Source organism: Schistocerca gregaria, chromosome 7 (assembly GCF_023897955.1).
Source record: "Schistocerca gregaria isolate iqSchGreg1 chromosome 7, iqSchGreg1.2, whole genome shotgun sequence".
Lineage (NCBI taxonomy): Eukaryota > Metazoa > Arthropoda > Insecta > Orthoptera > Acrididae > Schistocerca > Schistocerca gregaria.
This window is the reverse complement of record NC_064926.1, coordinates 199974235-200000068: the sequence shown is the minus strand read 5'-3', so window position 1 is coordinate 200000068 and position 25834 is coordinate 199974235. Positions and strand designations below refer to the sequence as shown.

General features: G+C 39.8%; 1 protein-coding gene across 1 annotated transcript in view; it reads right to left on the bottom strand.

Annotated features, from left to right (window-relative positions):
- LOC126281169 (WD repeat domain phosphoinositide-interacting protein 4-like) overlaps window positions 1-23777 on the bottom strand; it is a 39295-nt gene extending 15518 nt beyond the window's left edge. Inside the window, exons 1-7 of the mRNA XM_049979848.1 lie at window positions 23337-23777; window positions 23101-23175; window positions 22829-23021; window positions 22043-22223; window positions 14817-15025; window positions 12546-12647; window positions 1829-1947 (exon numbers count right to left, since the gene is read on the bottom strand). Of these exons, the coding sequence (XP_049835805.1) occupies window positions 1829-1947; window positions 12546-12647; window positions 14817-15025; window positions 22043-22223; window positions 22829-23021; window positions 23101-23175; window positions 23337-23403 (946 nt within the window). The 5' untranslated portion in view covers window positions 23404-23777. The remainder of the gene's footprint in view (window positions 1-1828; window positions 1948-12545; window positions 12648-14816; window positions 15026-22042; window positions 22224-22828; window positions 23022-23100; window positions 23176-23336) is intronic.
- Window positions 23778-25834: the final 2057 nt, after the last annotated feature.

Below are 25834 nucleotides of genomic sequence, written 5' to 3'. Positions count from 1 at the left end.
AAACACAGTGCAAGAATAAAAAGTGATCATGAAAAGTGAAATGAAATGAAAAAAGTGGCTTACCATGAAATACTTTCATGGTAAGCCACAACTTGCTGCCAACAACATTAATTTTACCTACAATGAGAACAACAAAGGTGTGAGAGTTCCAACAGAGAAGTTGATAGGAAATGCAAACAAATGGTGGAAATTGAAACCTGAGTAGGTCAATGTGTGCAAATTGTGGAAGGATGGACAGAATGTCAACTGGGGTTGTATTCAAGTACCTAACGCAAAGCAAAAGAAGTAGAATGTGCACAACAAATATTTCACTGATGATATATTAGAAATTTTTTTTTGGCGTTATAACTAATACAAAGAAAACTATTCCTGCAAAACCTTCACAGTTTTTGTCACACAAGACAGGACTCAAGGACAGCAAAGAAACCCAGAGAAAACTGTTGCACCAATGGGATTTGATTTTAAAAGGTGGATGATTTATTTTTCATACACACCACAATGAATAAATGTTGAAAAGTACAGTGTCTGACAAGTAGTGTCAAAAAAACAGTGCCATGCAATTTTTGACTGCTATCAATGTAGAATTTCATTCTGTGGTCATTTTTCCTTCATGAATATTACAGGAATGAACATAAAAAATTAAAAGTATATAGTGACAAGGAAAGCCAAACTTCTGGGATTAATTAAGGAACACAAACCTTCTCATCTTTACTACACTGACAATATTCTGCAAGAAAATGGTTCCCTACCTACTTCCGTTAAGCCATCTAGACTTGAATCCTACAAAATTTGTCTGGAATCTCGTAAAGAATGAGAACCACACCCTTAATACATCAAGCATATCATTCTCTAACTCAAATAAACAAAAGCTCATGCTTTTGCTCCTAATAAACAAATGTTGTTTGTGCCTGGTGCAATCCTTTCAATGTCACATTAATGCAGTGAATTGCATCTCAATTTTGCTGCTTTTATATTCAAGAAGCTTTTCACCTGGGAGAACTGCCTTCCAGGCCTTTCCAACAGAATAAAATCTGAAGTGGTTGCCTACATTCTAATCTGTGACCTTGGCATTATCGGCCAAATATTCTAACCAGTAGACCACAAAACAGCCAAAACAGTTTGTGATGACTACTGGAGGAAAGATTCCCTGACAGATGGGAAACTGAATAAAATCAGTCAGTACAGTTTCAAATAGAGTTGGCAGCTAACATGAGAAATACTATATGTCTTAGGTATCCTGGCCTGAGCTGCCGAATTTGGCGGTCAAGTGCGTATGAGTTGTGCTTGCTTGTGTGAGAGAATGATGTGTATTTCTCTATTTTTCTTTTGTTGTTGAAGGCTGTGGCCAAAAGCTTTGCATAAGTGTCAACTGTGCCGGACTGCAACTTAACATATTTTCTTTATGGTAAATAGCAATCTGCCTGTTCCTACATTGTTTATATGTTTTTTCCTGTTCTTTTTCCAAATAGATATTTCATTAAGTGATATGTAAAGAGGTGTACCATGTGACAGCACTCCACTTGCACGAGTACTTCAGTTTATATTATTGCTACCACCGTGTCTGCTTCTCGGGTGTAAATGCGACAGTGGTACCACATGACCAACTAACCACGTTTGGTTTGCTGAGTTATAATTTGTTCTGAATTTTCAATAAAGTTGTAAAGTCTGGTGAAACACACAAACATTCAAACAACACCTGTTGAAGAAACTGTAATAACATAACAATACCAGCACTTGTGAACATGTTTTACAATTTACAGGACTATTGCCCTACAGAGACTATACATCATTTAACAACTTTTGCACATTTCCATATGGTGGTACTTACCAACAACAGATGTACGTGATCCAAAGGCACAGATACAGGCACATTCAGGGGGTACTGTGAAATTGGCGAGTGCCCACTGTGATTCCACGTAGTTACCGAGGAAGCCCATTTTGGAGAAACTGCCCATTAAAATAAGCAACACTTATATGAGTATTTTTTTCAGTTGGATACAAATTGTTTCTCTTATAAAACATTGTAATTCAGAAAGAATCATACTTAATAATGTTGTACATCAACTCTTTATTACATGACAACTTTTGGTTTACTCTACCATACCCTTGCAACAGTTCGCAGAAACTGGCTCAGGAAAACTAAATTTAACTACATAAATTTTTTACCAATCGCACTCCTAATTTAAACAATGGAAAATCCAAGATGGAATGTAACAATATCATGAAAAGAGAAGTTGCCACTCACCACATAGCGGAGATGCTGAGTTGCAGGTAGGCACAACAAAAAGACTGTCACAAATAAATAATGTTTTTGGCCAGTAATGCCTTTGCCAAAAATACTCACTCACACACACACACACACACACACACACACACACACACACACACACCTGCAGAGTGGTTTCAGTTGCCTGAGACTGCAGTTATATATGTGAGTTGTGTTTGCATGAGTATGAGTGTCTGTGCATGTGTGTACCCCTATTTCAGTGATATTGTAATGTCCTGGGTGGTCCCTTTGTCTGGTTGAGGCTCATTAACTATATCTTTATGATATGGAACAAGAGCCAATACACCACATTCTTCACCAAAGCCTCAGTAATTTGTCTCTTGCACTATCTGAAGTTTCTCTTGAAAGGTTCCCAGATGTAGGATTGGATCATATTGTCCAAACTTCAAAAACAAGGCAGCTGCTCAGTAACTAAGGTCACACTATGGCTACCTGTCGTGGCTCACCAGTTTACACACTGGCTCACTAGAAAAAAGGATGGCACTGAGAGGTGAAGCTGTAATGTCATCGCTTGGGACATTGACACCTAGAACCCTGCCAGAGAAGTGAGCTGGCAGGCCCCGCATGCACAGTGCAGGAAAGGTAGACTCTCAATGAATGTGCACGGGCAATGTGCCCAACTCAGATGTCGGAGAACTCAATTAGGAATTTTTCTTGCCTTCTGTTGGCAGTGTGTCTTTAAAATCAAAAGTATCTGAGTGCAAACAATGCTGGGTTCTGTAATAGATGATCTAGGTCTAAGAAGACCAGAAATAAATGTGATCCCATGTCTGTGTGGAAAGCTATACATAGGCCAGGCACATTGCTCTTTTAAAGACAAATGCAAGCAACACAGATGTCACAGAAGACTAGGTAAACTAGAAAAATCTTCTGTATTAATACAGGACATGGCATTAATACAGAGAGAAAGAGCCTTGCCCACCTCCATGTACTGGGACCACATCATTAAAGAAGCACTCAAAATATTTACAGGTAGCAAGATGAAAAAATGGTAGATATCGAAATAGACGACAGAGGGATAGAGAAACAATTAAAATCGCTCAAAAGAGGTAAGGCTGCTGGACCTGATGGGATACCAGTTCGATTTTACACAGAGTACGCGAAGGAACTTGCCCCCCTTCTTGCAGCAGTGTACCGTAGGTCTCTAGAAGAGCGTAGCGTTCCAAAGGATTGGAAAAGGGCACAGGTCATCCCCATTTTCAAGAAGGGACGTCGAACAGATGTGCAAAACTATAGACCTATATCCCTAACGTCGATCAAAAAAAAAAATGGGTCAAATGGATCTGAGCACTATGGGACTTAACATCTATGGTCATCAGTCCCCTAGAACTTAGAACTACTTAAACCTAACTAACCTAAGGACATCACACAACATCCAGCCATCACGAGGCAGAGAAAATCCCTGACCCCGCCGGGAATCGAACCCGGGAACCCAAGCGTGGGAAGCGAGAACGCTACCGCACGACCACGAGATGCGAGCTCTAACGTCGATCAGTTGTAGAATTTTGGAATATGTATTATATTCGAATATAATGACTTTTCTGGAGACTAGAAATCTACTCTGTAGGAATCAGCATGGGTTTCGAAAGGGATGATCGTGTGAAACCCAGCTCGCGCTATTCGCCCACGAGACTCAGAGGGCCATAGACACAGGTTCACAGGCAGATGCTGTGTTTCTTGACTTCCGCAAGGTGTTCGATACAGTTCCGCACAGTCGTTTAAAGAACAAAGTAAGAGCACATGGACTATCAGATCAATTGTGTGATTGGATTGAAGAGTTCCTAGATAACAGAACGCAGCATGTCAGTCTCAATGGAGAGAAGTCTTCCGAAGTAAGAGTGATTTCAGGTGTGCCGCAGGGGAGTGTCATAGGACCGTTGCTATTCACAATATACATAAATGTCCTTGTGGATGACATAGGAAGTTCACTGAGGCTTTTTGCAGATTATGCTGTGGTGTATCGAGTGGTTGTAACAATGGAAAATTGTACTGAAATGCAGGAGGATCTGCAGCGAATTGATGCATGGTGCAGGGAATGGCAATTTAATCTCAATGTAGACAAGTGTAATGTTCTGCGAGTACATAGAAAGATAGATCCCTTATCATTTAGCTACAAAATAGCAGGTCAGCAACTGGAAGCAGTTAATTCCATAAATTATCTGGGAGTACGCATTAGGAGTGATTTAAAATGGAATGATCATATTAAGTTGATCGTCGGTAAAGCAGATGCCAGACTGAGATTCATTGGAAGAATCCTAAGGAAATGCAATCCGAAAACAAAGGAAGTAGGTTACAGTACGCTTGTTCGCCCACTGCTTGAATACAGCTCAGCAGTGTGGGATCCGTACCAGATAGGGGTTGATAGAAGAGATAGAGAAGATCCAACAGAGAGCAGCACGCTTCATTACAGGATCATTTAGTAATCGCGAAAGCATTACGGAGATGATGGATAAACTCCAGTGGAAGACTCTGCAGGAGAGACGCTCAGTAGCTTGGTAAGGGCTTTTGTTAAAGTTTCGGGAACATACCTTTACCGAAGAGTCAAGCAGTATATTGCTACCTCCCACGTATATCTCACGAAGAGACCATGAGGATAAAATCAGAGAGATTAGGGCCCACACAGAAGCATACTGACAATACTTCTTTCCACGAACAATACGAGACTGGAATAGAAGGGAGAACCCATAGAGGTACTCGGGGTACCCTCCCCCACACACCGTCAGGTGGCTTGCGGAGTATGGATGTAGATGCAACAGGCACAGATTTTCAACTCAGAAAAGCATGTAAAAATACACTCCTGGAAATGGAAAAAAGAACACATTGACACCGGTGTGCCAGACCAATGGCGCTAGCTGCGCAGCATTTGTGCACCGCCGCCGTCAGTGTCAGCCAGTTTGCCGTGGCATACGGAGCTCCATCGCAGTCTTTAACACTGGTAGCATGCCGCGACAGCGTGGACGTGAACCGTATGTGCAGTTGACGGACTTTGAGCGAGGGCGTATAGTGGGCATGCGGGAGGCCGGGTGGAGGTACCGCCGAATTGCTCAACACTTGGGACGTGAGGTCTCCACAGTACATCGATGTTGTCGCCAGTGGTCGGCGGAAGGTGCACGTGCCCGTCGTCCTGGGACCGGACAGCAGCGACGCACGGATGCACGCCAAGACCGTAGGATCCTACGCAGTGCCGTAGGGGACCGCACCGCCACTTCCCAGCAAATTAGGGACACTGTTGCTCCTGGGGTATCGGCGAGGACCATTCGCAACCGTCTCCATGAAACTGGGCTACGGTCCCGCACACCGTTAGGCCGTCTTCCGCTCACGCCCCAACATCGTGCAGCCCGCCTCCAGTGGTGTCGCGACAGGCGTGAATGGAGGGACGAATGGAGACGTGTCGTCTTCAGTGATGAGAGTCGCTTCTGCCTTGGTGCCAATGATGGTCGTATGCGTGTTTGGCGCCGTGCAGGTGAGCGCCACAATCAGGACTGCATACGACCGAGGCACACAGGGCCAACACCCGGCATCATGGTGTGGGGAGCGATCTCCAACACTGGCCGTACACCTCTGCTGATCGTCGAGGGGACACTGAATAGTGCACGGTACATCCAAACCGTCATCGAACCCATCGTTCTACCATTCCTAGACCGGCAAGGGAACTAGCTGTTCCAACAGGACAATGCACGTCCGCATATATCCCGTGCCACCCAACGTGCTCTAGAAGGTGTAAGTCAATTACCCTGGCCAGCAAGATCTCCGGATCTGTCCCTCATTGAGCATGTTTGGGACTGGATGAAGCGTCGTCTCACGCGGTCTGCACGTCCAGCACGAACGCTGGTCCAACTGAGGCGCCAGGTGGAAATAGCATGGCAAGCCGTTCCACAGGACTACATCCAACATCTCTACGATCGTCTCCATGGGAGAATAGCAGCCTGCATTGCTGCGAAAGGTGGATATACACTGTACTAGTGCCGACATTGTGCATGCTCTGTTGCCTGTGTCTATGTGCCTGTGGTTCTGTCAGTGTGATCATGTGATGTATCTGACCCCAGGAATGTGTCAATAAAGTTTCCCCTTCGTGGGACAATGAATTCACGGTGTTCTTATTTCAATTTCCAGGAGTGTATATTCAGTGAGATAACACTGATGGGAAATCGAAGCCAGGACATCTAAGCCAAGCATCAACACCTCACCTGTGTGAATAGCTAGGGTCAATGGCTTACAGCTGTATCTTCCCATGCCACACATCGGAGATCCATGACTCAATTCTCAGACAGGGGATCTGAATGTTAATGTCTTCTATGATGATATTATAGTTTCATCTCTTGGTGCCTACACTTTTCAAGCAAAACAGTGAATAAATTGGTGAGCAACAACTGCTAGTCACAGTTGCACCTGAAGAAAACTGGGTCCTGCCTCTTGGAAATATTATATAGTTTCTTCTGTGATATATCTGCACATGCACCTGATTCTGTCCATTCTCAGGACTTCTTGAACTATATTTTATCAAGCCCTGAAATGAAAAATATCATTCTGAAAATAGTATTCCACCATGCATCCATTCTATGTAATATCCTGGTCCATGCTTATGCCACATCAAATCCCAACTCCTTGGCATATGGATCAAGTGCATGTGGAAGTTTCGCATATTTATGGAATTCTCCTCTTCTTCTTAAAATCTGCAAATACACGTGGTTTCTTTCTTCAGCTCAGAAAGCAAACTTTAAGTTAATTTTTTGAAATGTTCAGCTTCTGAGACTTCCTTCGAAAAAATTATTTATACCTACATTCAGGTTGTCTGCCCAGCAAACATTTCCAAGAAAACAAGACCAGCCAACCGTTTTGCAACATCACTGTGACATCAAATCAAATGGCCCATAGTTAGAAAGTAGATTAGAAATAGGATAACAGCACTTTACTGCAAGTGGACTGCTGTCGAAATGTGAGTAACTGTACATCTCTTTCACTACCTCACGATGCTTTACATTGACACTATGGTGAATAAATGCTGTGTATGAGGCAGTACTTGCAAACATCAGGCTGCAAAAAAGACACCATAGCCATGATAATGTGCTTTTGTGTGTGTCTGTGGGGGGCAGGGGCAATGATTGAGTGTGTGAATGTGTGTACTTTCTATCACAAAAAGAACCAGAGCTCGAAAGGTAGTGAAGACTGTTTTCTGCTGCTGTGAATGGAACATAAAATGGAGACAAATAATACCAGTGCAGCATGTACTTGCAACTGCCCACCATGCTTAGGCTTGGAGAGTCCAGATGTAAATGTCAATTTAGCTACCACTTTGGCAACAAACTTCCAGCTCAAGATAGCAAGCTATTCCAACATCCCAATGCATTGGTATCGGCTCTCTTATGTCAGGAGTTTTCATTTATTGTAATTACTCATTGTTGTCAAATATATCAAACTACGAACCAACACTTCCTTAAGGGAAATTGACCAAAAATGCCAATTTTTGATTTATTTTTTATTTGTTAGTACAACTCATGGACAATAAGTTCCCAAAGTTTCAATGTTGAAATTGCATCCGAAGTGCCTGAAAATTAATTAAAAGTGTGATGCGGCCTCCCTGCCACGCCCAACTTTTGAAGTAGCAGTTCACTACCAGCTCAGCGAACAACAATGCTGGGTAGTACTTTCAACCAAATGTGTGTGGAATATCTAAAATGCCGTGACACATACTCTTTGGTTTTATAGATCATCTTTGGCCGATCCTGCACTTCTCAAAAAGTGTGTGTGTGGTAAAACTCAACATCCAAAAGTGTCTAAATTCACTCATATGGAAACGATGCCCTAAAAACACATTTGCATCTGCTCCAGTTGTCAGAATTACAACTTATGGTGCACTTATTGTAGTTAATGATGGAACGTTGGGAGGATGAAGGCATTAGAAAGAGAGGGCTTCAAGATAGGAAATTTTACTCAAGACATCCTGAGAAAAATAGATTTGCAACACGCCTCTGCAGCTGAAAAGTCAGTTGAAGACCTGGTAAAGGAAAGAAGACAGACGACAAGAAACCAAAAGAGAAGCATTGAAGGGAAAGATGACCCAGAGTACAAATGTGGTGCCTTCTGAGGAAGTGACATAAGGAAAAAAGTTGGGTTGAACTTTAAAAAATGAACTTTTCAGGAAATGCAATTTAAAGTTTATGTACCTTTTCCTCAGATTCTATGAATGCTAGAATTATGAAATTTTGTACACATATTTCTGCAAACCTAATAAGCACTGTCTCAAGAATTTTGAAATTCTGATTCCAAGCTGAGATATGGGGCAAAGTGATTGGAATTTGCATGAATTTAAAATTGTACTTGTGGAATTATAATTAAAAAATTATGAAAATTCGAGGATTTTATATGTACATGTGTTACTTTCATGTAAAGGGTGGTACAAAATTTCATTGCCATATCTCCAAAACTGTGGATTTGGTGCATTTTTGAAATAGTGTGTGTTTTTCATCAACGTCCCCCCTTAAAGACAACGTCTCAAGTGAAAGCAAATAAAATAGACAACAATATGAAAAAGGTAATGCTCTACAAAGTTTGTATCAACTGAATTGCGGGACTTCCTCTTGGTGTACAGTTCAAATCCACATATGTTGTAAAAATAAACACACATACGTATGTATGTATGTATGTTACACATCTCCTAAACCACTGGATAAATTTCAACCATATTTGGTACACATATCCCTCACTGTCAGGCAACAATCACTGTGAGGTAAGAAACACCTACACACCATAGTTCAGAAGATATAACATCATAAACAATGAGACATGTGAAAAACTGTCACAGCATGCATGACACAAAATTATATCATGGTAGCACACACAATTCAAGAGAGAGAATGTAAGGACCACTGAGATGTGTGAATAACTGTTGATTGTGCATGACATTTAAATTTATTATTTCTTTGCTACTAACTCTATTCGCAAAACTTTTGCAGACATTACCCACATACACCATTACATATATGTACACCATTATATCATTGTATGCCACGCAGTTCAAGACATATGACATCTTAAACACTAAGATCCATGAAAAAAATGCCACATCAGACATGAAGTTCTAATACATTTATTTTTTATTACTAGGATACTCCCGCAGTCGAGTCAACTTAAGGAAATCACTGACACCTGGCAGTACTTCTGACAGCTTTCAACTGCTAAGTGCAAATACCTGTAGAGATGTTTACAAAATCGCTTTATAGAAATGCAAAGTAGCTGCGCCTAGCACACAGAAGTTGTCCAGAATATCACACTGAAAACAAAGCTCATTTCTCGTTTTTGTTCTAAATTGGCAAAATGAATACTTGGGCAATGCTCGTTTTTTAGCTAGTTTGCACATAAAAATAAATTAATTTTAATTATGGGTACTAATGAGGGAAACTCCCCTCAGATTTAGTGGTAAGAGGGCCCAGTGAACAGCCTGCCAAAAAACTGAATACAGATCAAGCATGGAAACTGGATGAAGGTATACTGAACTGTAAGTGGGGGGGTGGGGGGGGGCGGGGGGGGGGGAGGGGGGGGGGGGGAAGGAGCAGCAAAATAGAAACAGTGAACTATCCAAGAATAAGAAGAGCAATATAGAGCAGCCGGGAAGAGAAATGGCATTGTGACCTGCAATGTGCCTCTTTTTTTTTTGCTGTACACTTTATTCAAATTTGTCTCTGTCTCTCAAGGTGTATTGCCCCTTTGCAACAGTGATGTTTACGGTAGGGTCCTATAATGACAGTTGATTTTACACAACTACTCTATTAGCAACAGAAAGGAAGTAGCTTTTGAATGGGAACTGCAAATGTTTGATGATAAGGCGAAAAAGTCAACCGAATCCTCTACTGGAAAATACTTCTGGTGTGTCATACACAGAATTAGTGACAGTGCATGCATCATATGATAGGAATCTCTTGCCGATGTACTTAATTTGTAAGACTGGTAAGTGAGTGAGATATGTCTCCTTGCCCGATATAGGTGTTCGTATGAATGCGAATGTGATGACTCCCAAGGAAATGATGAAAACATAATAGTTTGTCACATAAGCTGCAACAAATGAATGCAACAGTTTCACACTCTCACAGTTTCTCTGTGCTCTCTCAAAACATATTTTTTATGTTTTTGAAGTTGTGTTCTGTTTTGAAAGTCTTGACTGTTGGTTTCCTTTGCCGTAACATAGTTCACATCTGTTTATTTGTTGTTTTCATTACTGTGAGACATCTATGTGGTATCTTGCCTGCTCTCACTATTCATCACACTTACTTGCGACGGTAACGTATTCTTACCGCAACTCATGTTCTATAACCAATGTGTAGTATGACAACTGTCAAGACTACAGAAAGATAACAAACATTTCAATGATCAGATGGATAGTTCGTAAATAAATAGTATGAGGGAGTTTTGAACATGGCTCGCATAGCTGACAGTCCAAAACCATCACCACTTACCCACGACACCATTGCTGTTTCAGGCTGCTCTTTATTGCACTTCTTGTTCTTGGACTGTTCACTGTTTCTATTTTGCGCCCCCCCCCCCCCTTTTTCACAGTTCAGTACACGGTCTTCCCCTTTTCATGTGTGATCTGCATTCAGTTTTTGATGCGCTATCCACTGGGCCAACTTACCACGAAATCTGAGGGGGTGCAATGGGGAGTTTCCCTTGTAAAATGAACTTAATGTTACGATTATGGAAATTCCGAGATGAGAATAATGAAAACAGAGGGCAGGAAAACTTGCATCTCTAGGTGAATGATGGGTTGTATAGAGATACTTTCAAAAAGTCAGAAAATTACACTAGCTTTTGGCCTTCCTCTGGTTAGCCAGTACATCGCACGCGCACGCGCGCGCGCACACGCGCACACACGCACGCACACACACACACACACACACACGTGTGTGTGCGTTTGCGCTAGCACACATACGCGAGTGTGCACATCTTGAGTGGTCTCAGATAGCAGTTGTATTCGTGTGTGTGTGTGTGTGTGTGTGTGTGTGTGTGTGTGTGTGTGTGTGTGAGAGAGAGAGAGAGAGAGAGAGAGAGAGAGAGAGAGAGAGAGAGAGAGAGAGAATGAGTGTACTACTGCTGGAAAAAGAGCTATTATTTGAATGTTAGTGTGAACACTGTTATGTATCACTGTATTCAACGTATCAATCCGCTATACGTAAATGGTTGACTTGACTTTCCCTTTTTCATTCTAGTTTTTATCATTAGAAATGCACTAAGCTTTGCTAAATTTACAAAGAGGAGTGCAGTTGTGACCACAGTGACTCAGTGAATCTGTCAGTTGGAGTGCTGCTGCATTCAGTTTGCGTGAATAAATTAAGTTATTTAGGAAAAAAAAAAAAAAAAAAAGACTTGGGTCAAGACGTTTTACCAAGCAAAATTCTCACAACACAATAAGAATATGAAAAAAATTTAAAGAATCGCCACAGGACTTCTGCAACAAACTTACATAATATTCAAATATGACTAACAATCTGCACCACTTCCGATTCAAGCATGTAAGTAACTAAGCACTTATGTAATGTTTTCCTGCTCCAAATTTAATTTATCACTTTGCAAGGATCATGTTATTGTGATGTGTACACTGCTTATAATTAACATTTTCTGAACTGTACTTTCATTTGTGGGTTTAAGAAAAGAAAAAACTGAAAAGTTAATGGGATTTTATGACCTGTGCCTATGGCCATCATACTTTTGTACATCAGATATTGCCTGCCTTTGTTTTTTTTATATAGTTTAAGCACAAAACTATTTATTTTTATTTACTACCTCTTTTTTCCATTAAGAATTTACACACAGTAGAAAATAACTATACATAATCTCCTATTTGATGATTATACAGAGCAACAATTTGCAGTGAATGTCAGGTGCTTGAAAATATTATTATTTTCATTATTTTCTCTCCCTATCTTAAACAAAAGAAGAAAAATGAAAACTATGATGGTTAGATTCATGTGTCCTTCCCAAAGTTCCAATTATAGAATTACCAGAAATTTGTGACACGAGATTAGAAAATTAAGAATCTTCAAATGGATATCATTTAGTTTAATGCAAAATTATTCCTAGTACTGGTACTGTTCTCTATAAACCCATCACACTCCATCCCATGCCATCAGGTAATGACACTAATTTAGAATAAAGTATTGTAATCAATAATACTGTCCACCACTAAAACTCATGCTATAACTGACACAAGAAAAAGAACTTGGGAGGACATTGAACAGCAGGTGGAAAGAAGAGAAAACGTTCTTACGTTGAGCGCCGGTTGAGATGGGTGTCCTTCAAGGCAAATATATGGATCGTTCCTTTGTCGCTTGAACAACACAGAAATTCTGAATCACGGCTAAAGTTGATGCTGCAACAAGTAATTCAAGTAAGCTATATGATGAAAGTTACATGGCAGAGCACATAAAACAAATGCAATACACTAAAAACATAAGTCATGTTTGTCAATCTGTCAATGGAAAAAAAGTCAGATTCATTAGCAATTAGGTTTTCATTAACCAGATCAATATTAACAAAATCATAGTGCTTAATTTTGTTTTCATAACAGACAAATACATGCAATTCATATTTTTTTTTTTGTGTTACTCAAACCTGATTTTTTAGTGCCTTTACTAATACTTTATGTGATCGACAAATTTTTACCCCTGATCACGTCTCATCAGATACGCAGTATTCAGAATCGAATAAAGCTCAGTGTGAAAAACATTAAACTCACTGGGGAGACAGATTCTGAGGACATACTCAGGTTAACAAATTAAACAATGGGGCTGAAAAAGGATACAGCCCAGGAAATAAATATATGGGTCTCTTCCCCTAAAATGTGGCATTCAAGTCTGAATAGTAATGCATACCCTATTGAAATAATGTAATTGTATTAATGACTGCCACAATATTGTACCTGTAGATAAACAATAACACAATTACATGACTAAATATCAATAATTTGTGCTTCTCTGAGTCTTGTTTGATACTCTTAAGTAATGTGTTACTAAAAGAAAGTGCAAGCACTGCCACCACCACTGCCACCATAATGTGAATTATATCAAATATGAACTGGGAAAAATTATCACACACCAGAGAGTAAAAACAGAAACAATATGAGGCATGTCAAGAAAGTGTTGCTCTTCAGTTGTTGCATGCTACAGAACACTAATCCCCTAAAAAGTAGTCTCCTTACTAATGCACTAAATTCTTCCAGTGCTCCCGCCTTTGTTGAATCACCTCCAGAACACACCTTCTGAAATGGTGGTCACCCACACTGTTGCATTCTTCTCTTGACTCAAATCATATTCATTACTGGGGCATTTTCAGTTTAGGAAAAGAGTCAAAAGTCATATGGAATCATATCAATGCATAGTGAGCCTGACTAACCAAAAGAATGTTGTGTCTGGCTAGGAAAGTCTGAATCAGAAATGCAGAATGGGGGGACACATTATCGTGATGGTACTGCTAAGTTCTTACTGCTCACAGATACAGTTGTTTGCAGTGCAAAGCACCATGAAGGCAATGAAGTACCTACTGGCAGTATTGCTTTGGGGCAGTTTGGCCTTGTGGCATGTACTTGTGATGCATCACCCACGAGAGACGAATAAAATGGTCAACATAACCTCTACACTGCTGTGGACATGCCGTGCTTTTCTTTGTCATGGGGATTTCAAATGTTTCCACATGAAGACTGAAACTTGGTTTCTGGGTTGTACCCATAAACATATGTCTAATTGCCTATGAACATGGAGTTCAGAAAGTTGGGGGTTATTGCTTGCATTGTCCAGCATGTTCTGTGCAATTTACAAATTGCATTGCTTCTGCTCTCTTACCAGCAGTCTCAGTATGAATTTCACGTATCCTCATCTCGTGCATAATTTTTCGGTCAAAACTGAGTATACTGATCCGATGCTTAGTCTCATCTGATTCACAAGTTCTCTTACTGTTATATGATTTTCTACCATGATCAAAGTCTGTACTTATGCAATCACCAATCATTTACGCTTGTTGAGTGCATGCCTGAAGACAGTTTACTGTCTACAAATGTGCAGCCACCATTGATGTGGTTGTACCACTTCTTTACCAGTGGTCTGCTCAAGGCATCATCCATGAAACCTTGCAAATATTTTCTACTTAGGCATCACCAAACATTGCGCAAAATTTGATGCAGTATCCTGCTCAGTTTTTTCCATCATTTTACTGCTGCTCAATTTTTTCCATCATTTTACAAGTTACTGGAATCAGATGAATGCTCACTATACGTTCTCATTCATATGCTGGTTGTCAGTTGCTAATGCTTTCCATCAACAGAAATAAATTCGCAACTGTGCACGAATGTCTCCCACCACATCTCCACTCAAGAAAGTCTCCTCCCTTCGATTTATGAAGGAAACAAGAAGCTTCAACATTTTTTTGAATACATCTGGTACAGGAGATGGAAAAAGCCAACCTATGTATTCAATAATATCATTAAACTTTATACTACTTAGACAATACATACAGAAAAACTTACGTAACACAAAATATTCCTTACCAATACAGGGTTGCCGGATCAGAACCACGCCGCAGTTCCACTGCAAGAGTTCGACGCACAGTGTCCCACACACGAATGAGCGTGCCCTTCTCTGATGCAGTGGCAATTAATGTACCTTGTTGATTAAGTGCCAAGCACGCTAATGCACCACGGTGTGCATTGACTGTAACAGGTGCACTTGAGCTGCCTGCTTCAGTACTTGCCAGATCCTAAAAGGAATGTCCAAAGTAACAAACAACCATGTACTACTAGATGCATCTTCATCATTATATTGGCTTTGACAACAAATTGTCAACCAAAACCACTTTACTGTATTACGAAGACACCTAACTGATGGTAAAAATATGATAGGAAATCCCTATCAAATTTACTAATTTGTATAAAAGAGCAGATGAATTATTGTTGCTGCAACAATGGGAATTCCATTTCATTACTATACACAAAGTAAGTCAAATTAAAAACTTATAGAAATGCATTATAATGGACCGATGGACTCTAGTAGAAACAGTTTAGGATAAATCATTAATGAATGAAACAACACGTTTACTGTCATGAGTTACAATGTATTTATTTCCACAACAGGTTTCAGAGGTAATCTCCATCATCATGTGGATTTGTGTGGATTACTATGGAATTTATATGTTGTGTTACGACTTTGAAGTAACCTGTGGCACTGTCTCCAGTGGTCACACGGTCCTCTCCCTGTTGTGGACCACCACATACACCATGACACTTCGTAGATAAGCCTGATGATGGAGGTTTAAATCTCTGGAACGCATTGTGGAAAGAAGTAGTGCCTAGTAATGGTGAACTTGATATTTCCTTTGACAGTCAAGGTAAAGGTGAACCAAAAATGTTCGCATTTAAAACAAGTAATTAATGTGTGAAATATGTGATAACTGAGGGGTATTATAGGTATCACACTAATAATGTTGTTGTTCTTATTAGTGGTAAAATATTAATTTACTGCTGTAAAGCACATGCAGCAATATACAAAGTATATTGATTGGGCAGCTGCAAATATCTTCAAGCTTCTTGAATCCACTAACCCCTATCCTTCATCAACTAAAATCCACAGAAATAAATACTGAGATATAGATGTTTCTAAGCCACGTATGTATGCTTCCTCTACAAGGTAGTTTCCATAAAACAGCTTCAGATTTTTGTTTCTGAAAGTATTTGTATGGAGTGTAGCCATGTATGGAAGTGAAACATGGACGATAAATAGTTTAGACAAGAAGAGAATAGAAGCTTTTGAAATGTGGTGCTACAGAAGAAAGCTAAATATTAGATAGGTAGATCACATAACTAATGAGGAGGTGTTTAATAGGATTGGGAAGAGGAGAAGCTTGTGGCACAACTTGACTAGAATAAGGGATCGGTTGGTGGGACATGTTCTGAGGCAACAAGGGATCACCAATTTAGTACTGGAGGGCAGCGTTGAGGGTAAAAATTGTAGAGGGAGACCAAGAGATGAATACACCAAACAGATTCAGAAGGATGTAGGTTGCAGTAGATACTGGGACATGAAGAAGCTTACACAGGATAGAGTAGCATGGAGTCTCAGGACTGAAGACCACAACAACAACAACAACAACAACATCATTTCTATACCCCATCTTACAGACTGAACTCCTTCCTCTCCAATAACTGTTGTATTCTGAACACCATCTTAATAGTATTTCCAACATAATGTCTAGTAACTGCTGCCTCGGAATAATATCACCTATCAAGACCACTGAAATATGTGGCAAAGATCCTTCTCTGTCATAGCCAAAAGAGTGAGTCTTAACAATGTTTTACGTGGAATGTCACCAGAAACATCCTACAGAACTCAGATTGCAAATAAACCCGAAACACAGTTGTCAACTTACTTTGTAGAAACCACTCTTTCTCCAAAGTTTCAGCACCACACACTCCAAATACAACACTACTACATCACAGTAGACCATTCTTTTCTACTCACCACATTGATAGACTCCTTCTACACACTCTTTCACATGCAGTGAAATGCAGTGATATACAGTCTCAAAATATATCCCCTCTGCTAAATGCCTGGCACCACCTACACGTCATGCCCCAATGATTCGACTGCAGAAGTCCAGCATGACTTCCAATTCCTGCCCAATTCCCAGACTAACTTTGGAACTTTTCTGCTGAATCCTTCATTTCCCCCACCATCAATATATAAGTGTTCTGCATTCAGAATAAATGAAGGAGCGAGTTTCTGACAGAGCTGAAACTGTGAAGGGAAGTCATGAATTGTATCTGGATAATAAGAGCAGGCAAGGATCCACGTTTGATCCTGAGGCCAGGAGACTATGGAAATCTGTTGGAAAGTTTCAGGAAAACATACATTTAACCGTCCCAAATGGTCCACTGTAGCTCCCACTGAATGGATTTCTGTCCTAACTGATGGAATCCTCCAGCCCACTGTCACAGCATGTCTTTCTACATTAAACATACTAACCACTAAATTGTCCCTCCACTGTTACTACCCCAACACAACCAGGCTCCAATTTGTGCCAGCTGTTGATGCAACATGCTCATACTTGAACATCTGCTAAGCTATTGCTTTTCCCCAAATTGCTTCATCATTTACAAATGTGACATTATATCCTTCCTCTTTGATATGACAATATAAAACACAAACCCACAGCATGGCCATGGGCACTTGTATGGCAACCTCATATCCCAATTCAATGAGCAAGGTTTCAGAGTGGGAAGACACTGGACATAAATTTGGGGAGACAGTGATTCAAATCCCTGGCCAGTCATCCAAATTTATGTTGTCGATCATTTTCTTAAATTCAAGCACCAAGGAAGTTCCTTTTAAAAGACATGATCAATTTCTTTCCCCATTCTTTCTGAATCAGTGTTTCTGCTCAGTATGCAATTACCATCAGATCACCGACAGGATATTAAACCTTAATCTTCCTTCCATGAGCCAGTATATTTATGGACCCCATAGACGAATACTCTTTGTTAACATATGTTCTTAAATTCCCCATTTGTCTCAGATTCACAGGTAGTATCCTCAAGATCAGAACCCACGATAGGTATGTCCCATCAAATAGGGTGATTTCAGATGGATCTGAGGTAATTTTCACAGTAACTTGCATAGGTTAAGTTAGATTGCATTGTTTGTTACAGAAGTGGTGTGGCAAACACATAATGAACAAAATATCCTAGAACCAGAGAAATTCTGTGTGTACCTATATTTTCCTGAGAAAGACAAACAAAATGACAGAAATTACTCAGTGTATTTGGATGATTCCAGGCACACGTGTTTTTAATCTCTATCCAAAGTATGTGGGAGGAATTTGGACATAAACAGACTTTTTTTTTTAATTCTACATTCTTTCTATTTGATTTTTGTTATTTATAACACATTTTAAGGGTATCCAGCATTATGAATAAGTGATAAGGATTGAGATAATGAACGTTATTTAACTGTCACTTTGTTCACTTCCACATAAGCTGTTAACATTTTCACTTAGGCAAACAGAGAGATCATCTGCTTCTTGAGGAATAAATGTGACCATTCCTCCTCTAGTAAACAGAAAATTTCTTCTCTGTTCTGCCTTTCACCAAATATCTAATACCCAATCTAGTGAATGGAAATCTCCAGTGTGCAGCCTTCAAGATACCTTGCTTCAACATTCCTTCTTCTTCTTACTAATTTAGTACCGGCTGCCCTGCCAATTTTTTTGAAAGTATTTCAAATAGCATACTTTTCTACATGGTAATTTGTGACATAGAGTATCATGAATCATAATTACACCATACTTTAGCAGCTTTCTTGCTTTTACACATTCTTGTACTTTCGGAAATCACCCCTCATGGTAGACAATATTGTAAAAATCATCCTTATTTCATAACTTTACAGAAAAACTTGGCACACTTTTACAGCAACCGTCTCAACGCGATAGGCTACCGATTTCATTGACCACTACAATAATAACACCTTTCTGCCACTTGTAACAACAGAAAATTTCAGCTTGATGATACTATGTGAACTTTCAACAATTAGACTGTTTATCAGATATTTATGTAGGTAAACATTTGACCAAAACAAAAGTCACAGAACATGGAAAATACAGTCTCATCCTTGAAATAATAGGCGTGTGAAAGTGAAAATTAGTGGCAACTAGTTGCTATGCAATGAGAAAGAGCAAATAACCATACTTTCCGAAATCCACTTCCCCCCCCCCCCCCCCCTCTCCCCAAGCATCTGAAATCATCCTGTTTGTTGGTACCATTTTTATTCTTTCACAACCTCAATTTCTTTACCTACATCCATTTCAGTGTGTGATCTTTAGTTCAATAATCCATCTCCTTGTTAGTCTACTTCCACCTATCTGATGCCTCCATAAAACATAAGTGCATATTAAGATCACCATCAACAAATATTCCATTTTGATCCCTACAATCCTTTCCATGCCAGAAGACTCTCCCATACATCCTTTCCACCTGTTGTCAGAAAAACTGCGGTGCTGAGAAAGCTGTCTTCCATTACACTGAAGTCTTATCCTTTGGAGTAGACTAACCAATCATGCGCCAGAGCTTCAACTGCCTTCCACCATGCCCCAAAATCTTTTCCACTTCTCCCAAAGTGCTGTTTCACCATCCACACAACCTACAAAATATCCTAGTCCAATCTGGCTCCCACAGCCACAAATTGCCCTGTGCAGCCATTCAGCATATTGTAGTACAGTCCTGTCACTGATATGTCCTATTCTATCATAAAGAAAAGCCATCCATGAACACAGGCACTTTTTATAGCAACACTACAGCTGGCCTTTTTTGAGGCTTGACTCCCAATCAGCCATCCACCCTCATGAACAAATGTTGCCAAACTGTGGCCTTAAGCATGTTTCACCACCTAGTAGTACAACAAGCTGATCTGGTTGCCTGCTATCCAGCAAAATCTCCCATGTCTCAATTTCCATAAGCTACAGTACCCATCATGCACTTACCTCTCCTTGTCTTCACCTGCCTTCTCCTGTCGCCCCTCCCCAACAAAAAGGCATCCTAATTTGTCACTGTTCCCTTGCTCAGTCTGGTTTGGGTTTCTAGGTCTGCGAACCCTGAATCACTTTCTCAGCAGTTTTCTCCCTCTCCATATATCCTGTATCCCCCCCCCCCCCCCCCAACCCTGCCAAGTCGTCCACACCTTTGTACACCTGCCTTCCCCTGAAACACACAGTGTAACATTGAGAGACCCCTGCCTTCACTCGAGTCAGCTTTCTCTAGCACTGTATTTATGTAGTCCTGCCCCCTTTGTCCACCCCCTCTCCCCTCTCCCAAGTTACAACATAAATCCTTCTAAACAGTCCAGCCTGTATGGCAGTATATTTAACAACAATCCAATAAAAAAATGTATTAATTATAAGAGTATGTTTCTGTCCTCTGTCATGCAATGTTTATTTTTTCGTTTGGCAAAATAGTTCCCAAATATATAATGAAGCCACTTTGCAAATTTAAGGACACTTAATCCAGCATGACAGATATTAGATCTGAAATATAACAGGCCAAAATGGGAACTTAGGCCTTGTTCTGCATATTAAAAATTATTAGCACACAAATCGCTTTTCAGTCAGAGGAATGAAGGGACTACTCATTCAAGTTTGTGATTTTATAGCCATTTTTCAGATTTCCAGTTGATTGCCAATGTGATAAAAGTAATCTCCATGTTCATATATAGGAAGCGATAATAATCTCAAACAGGGGTATCACGGTTAATAGTCTAAGATACTAACTGGTCATCTGTATTACACTCCCCTGACAATGCAATACAGACTGGTGACAATTAACAGAGAAATAAATTGCACACTACAGGGCCATTCCCAGTTTAATATTATGTAATGCTGTTAATTCCTGATGTAGTCAGGAAGGACATAAGTGAACTAATATTTTATAAAAAGTTAAAAGAATTCTTAATAAAATCTTAAGAATGCAAGCACTGAATGTTGAGTGATGGCAAATTTCAGTTGATTACACAGCATCTTCAGATCTGAAATAAAAATAGAAAATTGCACTAAAGTGAGGTACAAGAAGGGAGTAGAAAATCCCTAATGATACAGACAAGAAGACAAATACATGCCAATTATAAACACTTGTATTGTGCCTACTCATAAGATGAGATTAAGGTGTGGTGTCTGCATCACAGTGGACACTCCTGCATCTCAGTAAGCTAACAGCATATGCCACCACCATAAAATATTACATACACTAGATCTAGGAAATAAATAGAAGACATCAATACAAAATGAAACACACAACAGCATGTGTGGCCACATTCTGCTAGACCATCTAGCATTGCTGTACTTGATGCTTTGGTTAACAAGTTACTCATGCAACAATTTTGTATGCAAAATACTGTATTGCCAACTCATACGCTGGATTTGTACTTTACATATTTTTTGCTTGATTTATGGTTCTGTGTGCTTTATAGCATACTGATGCCTTCTATTTATTTCTTAGGTCTTGTATATCTTATGTTTTATCTCAATGATGTATACCTTTATTTTACTGAGAAACGGCTCTAAAATTAGCATCTACTGTGATGCAGATCTTGCTCCTTGTGTCTTAGTCTTATTTTATGAGCAGACAAAATATAATGTTTTTAATTAGTATGTATTTGTCATCTTGTCTTCATTATTATGGATTTCATAACTCCTTTTGCCTTTTGTACAATTTTCTTCTAATATCCCAGATCTGAAGATGGCAGTATAATCAGCTGAAACTAGCCATCACTCAATGTTATTTACTTGTGATCTCAACTATTACAACATTTTATTACAAAATCTTTTTAACTTACTTTATATTCTGTAAAGGGACATCTGAAAGTGCCAGACTAAAATCTGGGGATAACTGAAAAGCAAATCATTCTTTGCACAACATAAACCATTCCCAACAAGTTTTCTCTGTAGCATACCTCTTCATAATGTAAAACTACACTGAAGAAACCAATGTTTCGGCCAGTTACAGTGACCAAAACACTTGTTTCTCCAATATAGTTTTTTACATTATGATATGGTATGAAATTCAGACATGTTTTAAGTCAACTACCTGAGTCTGCAGAAGTCTGAGCACTTACATTCCTAACAAACTGAAGCTAACAAAAAATAAACATGATATAGCTACTAATGTCAGTCAACATTCTACACATGACAACAACAATTCTGCGGAAAAGACCTATAACATATTTTATTTCTACTAACCACCAGTTGGACACTGCCAAGCTTGTGACCTGGGAAGGCAAGCAGTTGTCGTTCACTCGTAGCCATCGGACTCATCTCACATATACCACGTTCATTGTCCCTGGTCTCTAGAGTGAGTAGGCGTCGAGCAGGTTGCGGGAAGGTGAATACATGTATTTGATTACAGGTAGCAACCGCCATCCTGTAACAACACATTTTATGCACTCGTGGTAGCAAAGATAAACAAGGTTACTAATGTCACTTACTGTCCTGTGGTATCAGAAAAATATTTTCTCCTTTCATTTCCTGAATGACAATACAAACTGTTATGAGATATTTACAAATTAACTGGGGCTAAACTGGAGCAATAAAAAAAGTGATAATGTACATGCAATAAGAGACCAGTAATGTCCAGAAAAACTGAAAACATACACATCTGTTTGAACATTCCTGAGAAATTAAAATGCAAAAAGATGTAGGCTGTCTCTCATTATACGAAGACCATAAGCCTATGTGGCACGGAAGTGCAAGAATGATATCTTTTAAGAAGTAATTTAGATTACCTCATCTGCCCGCAAACAAAAAATGAAATGAAAGGTAAAAATATCAACAATTACTTTCCACATCTTCCAGCTAATGAAGAGTGTTGCACTAAATTACATCCTTTTTTTCAAATTGTATATGTACAAAAGGCGAGCATTTCCACAAAACCTTTTCACACGGAAAATACAGTATTATCTACAGAGTTATGATGTTTTTCTCAATCTCATAAAGTTTAAAAAATAGTGAATATGAGGAAATTATCACCTGTCTCTCCGCAAACGAACAGCAAGCACCCTAGCAGGAAACGTAAGTTCCATTATGAACTTCTTGGAGGCGTCGTCATAAACGAGAACGGTGTTCTCGGCAAACTTAGGTCGTGGACCCCCGGCGACAATAGCTAACAGGTTTGTCCGATGAAGCATTTCGCAGGAACAAACACTCCCGACAAGATCCAGATCTACAATTCAGTTTAAACTGTTACTAAAATTTGTAAAAAAATTCGCTTCTGTGGTTATAATAAAAACGTGTATACATACCCAGGTGAGCTTTTTCTACTAAGGGCTCTACATTGTAAATACGCAATCCTGTTTCCATACAACAGGTGAAACATCCTGAAAAACAAACATGTGTCATTCTAATTTTAACCAATCTCGCGCAATCCACGCGTGTTGTGTTTCTGTTACTACAAAATTAATTTGAAGATAAGAAATCATTTCTGCTCAAGGCAAAAAAATGCACGGTAATGCAAGTCCTTGTCACATTATAAACAAACCTTGATCCTGATTGAATCGCAAACTTATGACCCCTCTTCCAGCTGCCATTACTTCAGGAGCCTTCATTTGTGCTTAGAAACGAATTTCTAATCTTTTCCACGTTCGTGCATTATCGTAGAGCTATGGCAAAATCGCTTTGCGAAAGGACAACAAATTACTGTTATCATGTGCAGAACAATGGCAGGAACACCACGCAGTAAACAGCTGATTGCTGTCATGGAAAAACTTTGCGCTTATACACAGTTAATAACGGTATCAATGAAATTTCAGAGCTAAGATATTTTTATTTAAATGTTCCCTGAAAGAAATAAACAAGTCGTGTATATCGACAAAATAAAGCATTTGTTCAACCCGACGAATAATACAAACGGGAAGTGATTGCTGTTTTGACTACTACTACGTTGCCATGGTGACATGTAATAAACGCCCCAGAGCGAACTAAAACATAACGAAGTATTGTGATACTGATTAGAAATGCGGTTGACGTATAGGATCCTTTGGAGAAATGTATGTCATTAATACTGTTACACATTTTTATCGGTAGGTAACGAGAGGCCGAAATCTTACGGGGCGGCGTAGCTGCACTTTGTTTTCCAAGCACAAGGCAGTGTGAGCGATCAGACTGCATTTTGGATATTAATTCGCTCGTGATAAATATTCTGCGTGGTATCGTCTTTTTGATTATCCTATTAAAAGGATAACTGTCTCCTGCTGTGATAATAACTTCTTATAAACAGACTTCAAGCACATATTTTAGCAGAATGTGTGTCTCAATGGCCAATCCAATGGATACATTAATTTCGTAGTGACCAGCAGCTCGACCAGAAAATAACAAACAGCTGATTGTCTTTCGTTAACTCTTAGCATTTTGTTTGAAGTGTTAACTTCTGACCTAGCAACATTGTATTGGGTAAATTTTGAGTGTATTAAAAGTGTTTATTAACAAGCTGTATGTCCCTTCATTCTGGATCATCACAATACTCTTTAAACTCTACAAGGGTGACACGATTAGAAACACGGGAAAGTGACGGATCAACTTGGAAACGGCAACGTTAAGGAGGAGGACGCGAACGAGGCATAGCGAACACTACACCTCGCTGTAGCAGGAACTTCCACCGTCCAGCAATCTCCGAGTCATGCGTTTCCTGAACGAGATAGGACTGTACATCAAATTGAATTGCTGGCGTTCTTGACATCTAGACCAGAACCCTGGTTCACGCAAGCTATAAGAATTTTCTGCCAACATGGTGTTCACGATTATACGGCTCAATTTCACTGCGCCATAGCAGATATAAATGATTCACAGATTGTAAACGCGGAGGAGATTTTACACACATATAGTTATGTGACATTCAAAAACTGCCCAATCAAGCAGTTCGCCCCTACGCTGGAATATTGTTTACAGAGGTTATTAATGGACGAGTACTTGGGAAGCAAGTCACTCAAACAACTCTTGCTACAACTTCGTTCACTGGCAGGTTCAGCTCTGTTGCCTGAGAGGCCACTCAGAATGCTTTGGTTAAAAAGTCTTAAGGGAATGATACCAGCTACAGACAACCTGAGAGCTGTTTACACGACGAAAAATGGGCTGACCACCCTGTAGTTTGGTCCCTTTACTTCCAACCTATCCAACCACCCAGAATTGACTCTAACAGTGTTGTCAGAAGCCGTTGCAGCTTGTTTAAAAATCAGCACTGTGGCTAGAACTGATATGGCTAGCAGGCCCAACTCAGACACTTAAGGGGCAGTTACACAAACTGGGCCTGGACCAGGCACTCTTTTGTAAGCACTGACGAATTCCCCAGAATAGCTGGCAGAGAGCGTTCAGGCTCTTGGTGCACAAGTCACTGCACTACAGATCGGGCAACATTTGGAGGACAAGAAAACAAATAGAGGGCATCAACACCTGACAAAGCAGTATAAAACAGGACAAATAAGGGAGGGTTTACTGGTGCTGGTTTCACCTACGTTTTGGAGATGGGGCGCACAAGGTCAAGGCCCCTTGCAAATACTCAAACCCTTTCGACAGCATGTAATGAGCACTATAGGCCATCACGCTCCTTTTTCAAGTCGTGTCTCGCCCACTTTCCTGCCGTGACTGTCATGGTAAGTATGTTAGGGGTTCTCAGCGCTAGTGTACAGAATAATGGGACAATAGCCTTTTTTTCCACACAGCAAAATACGGGTTACAACAGCATACATTTGAGCCTGTGCCTAACACTGAGTTAATAAACACACAGCATCATTGCATTACCTTCACACCTGCCTGCAAGAATCTCAAATTCGAGAAATTATAATTTTATTTCCGTGATATGACCAGTGGTTGTAGTGTGCATGGTAAGAATCCTCAAAGAATTGGTTTTAAAAATTCATCCAGAATCACAACAGTTCTCTTTGTTGGACACCTATTAACGAACAGAGTTTTTTTGTGGACACAAGTTCAGACTTAAGTATCTAACAACGAGGCATTTCAAACCAAGCAGTATGATGGCTCCTC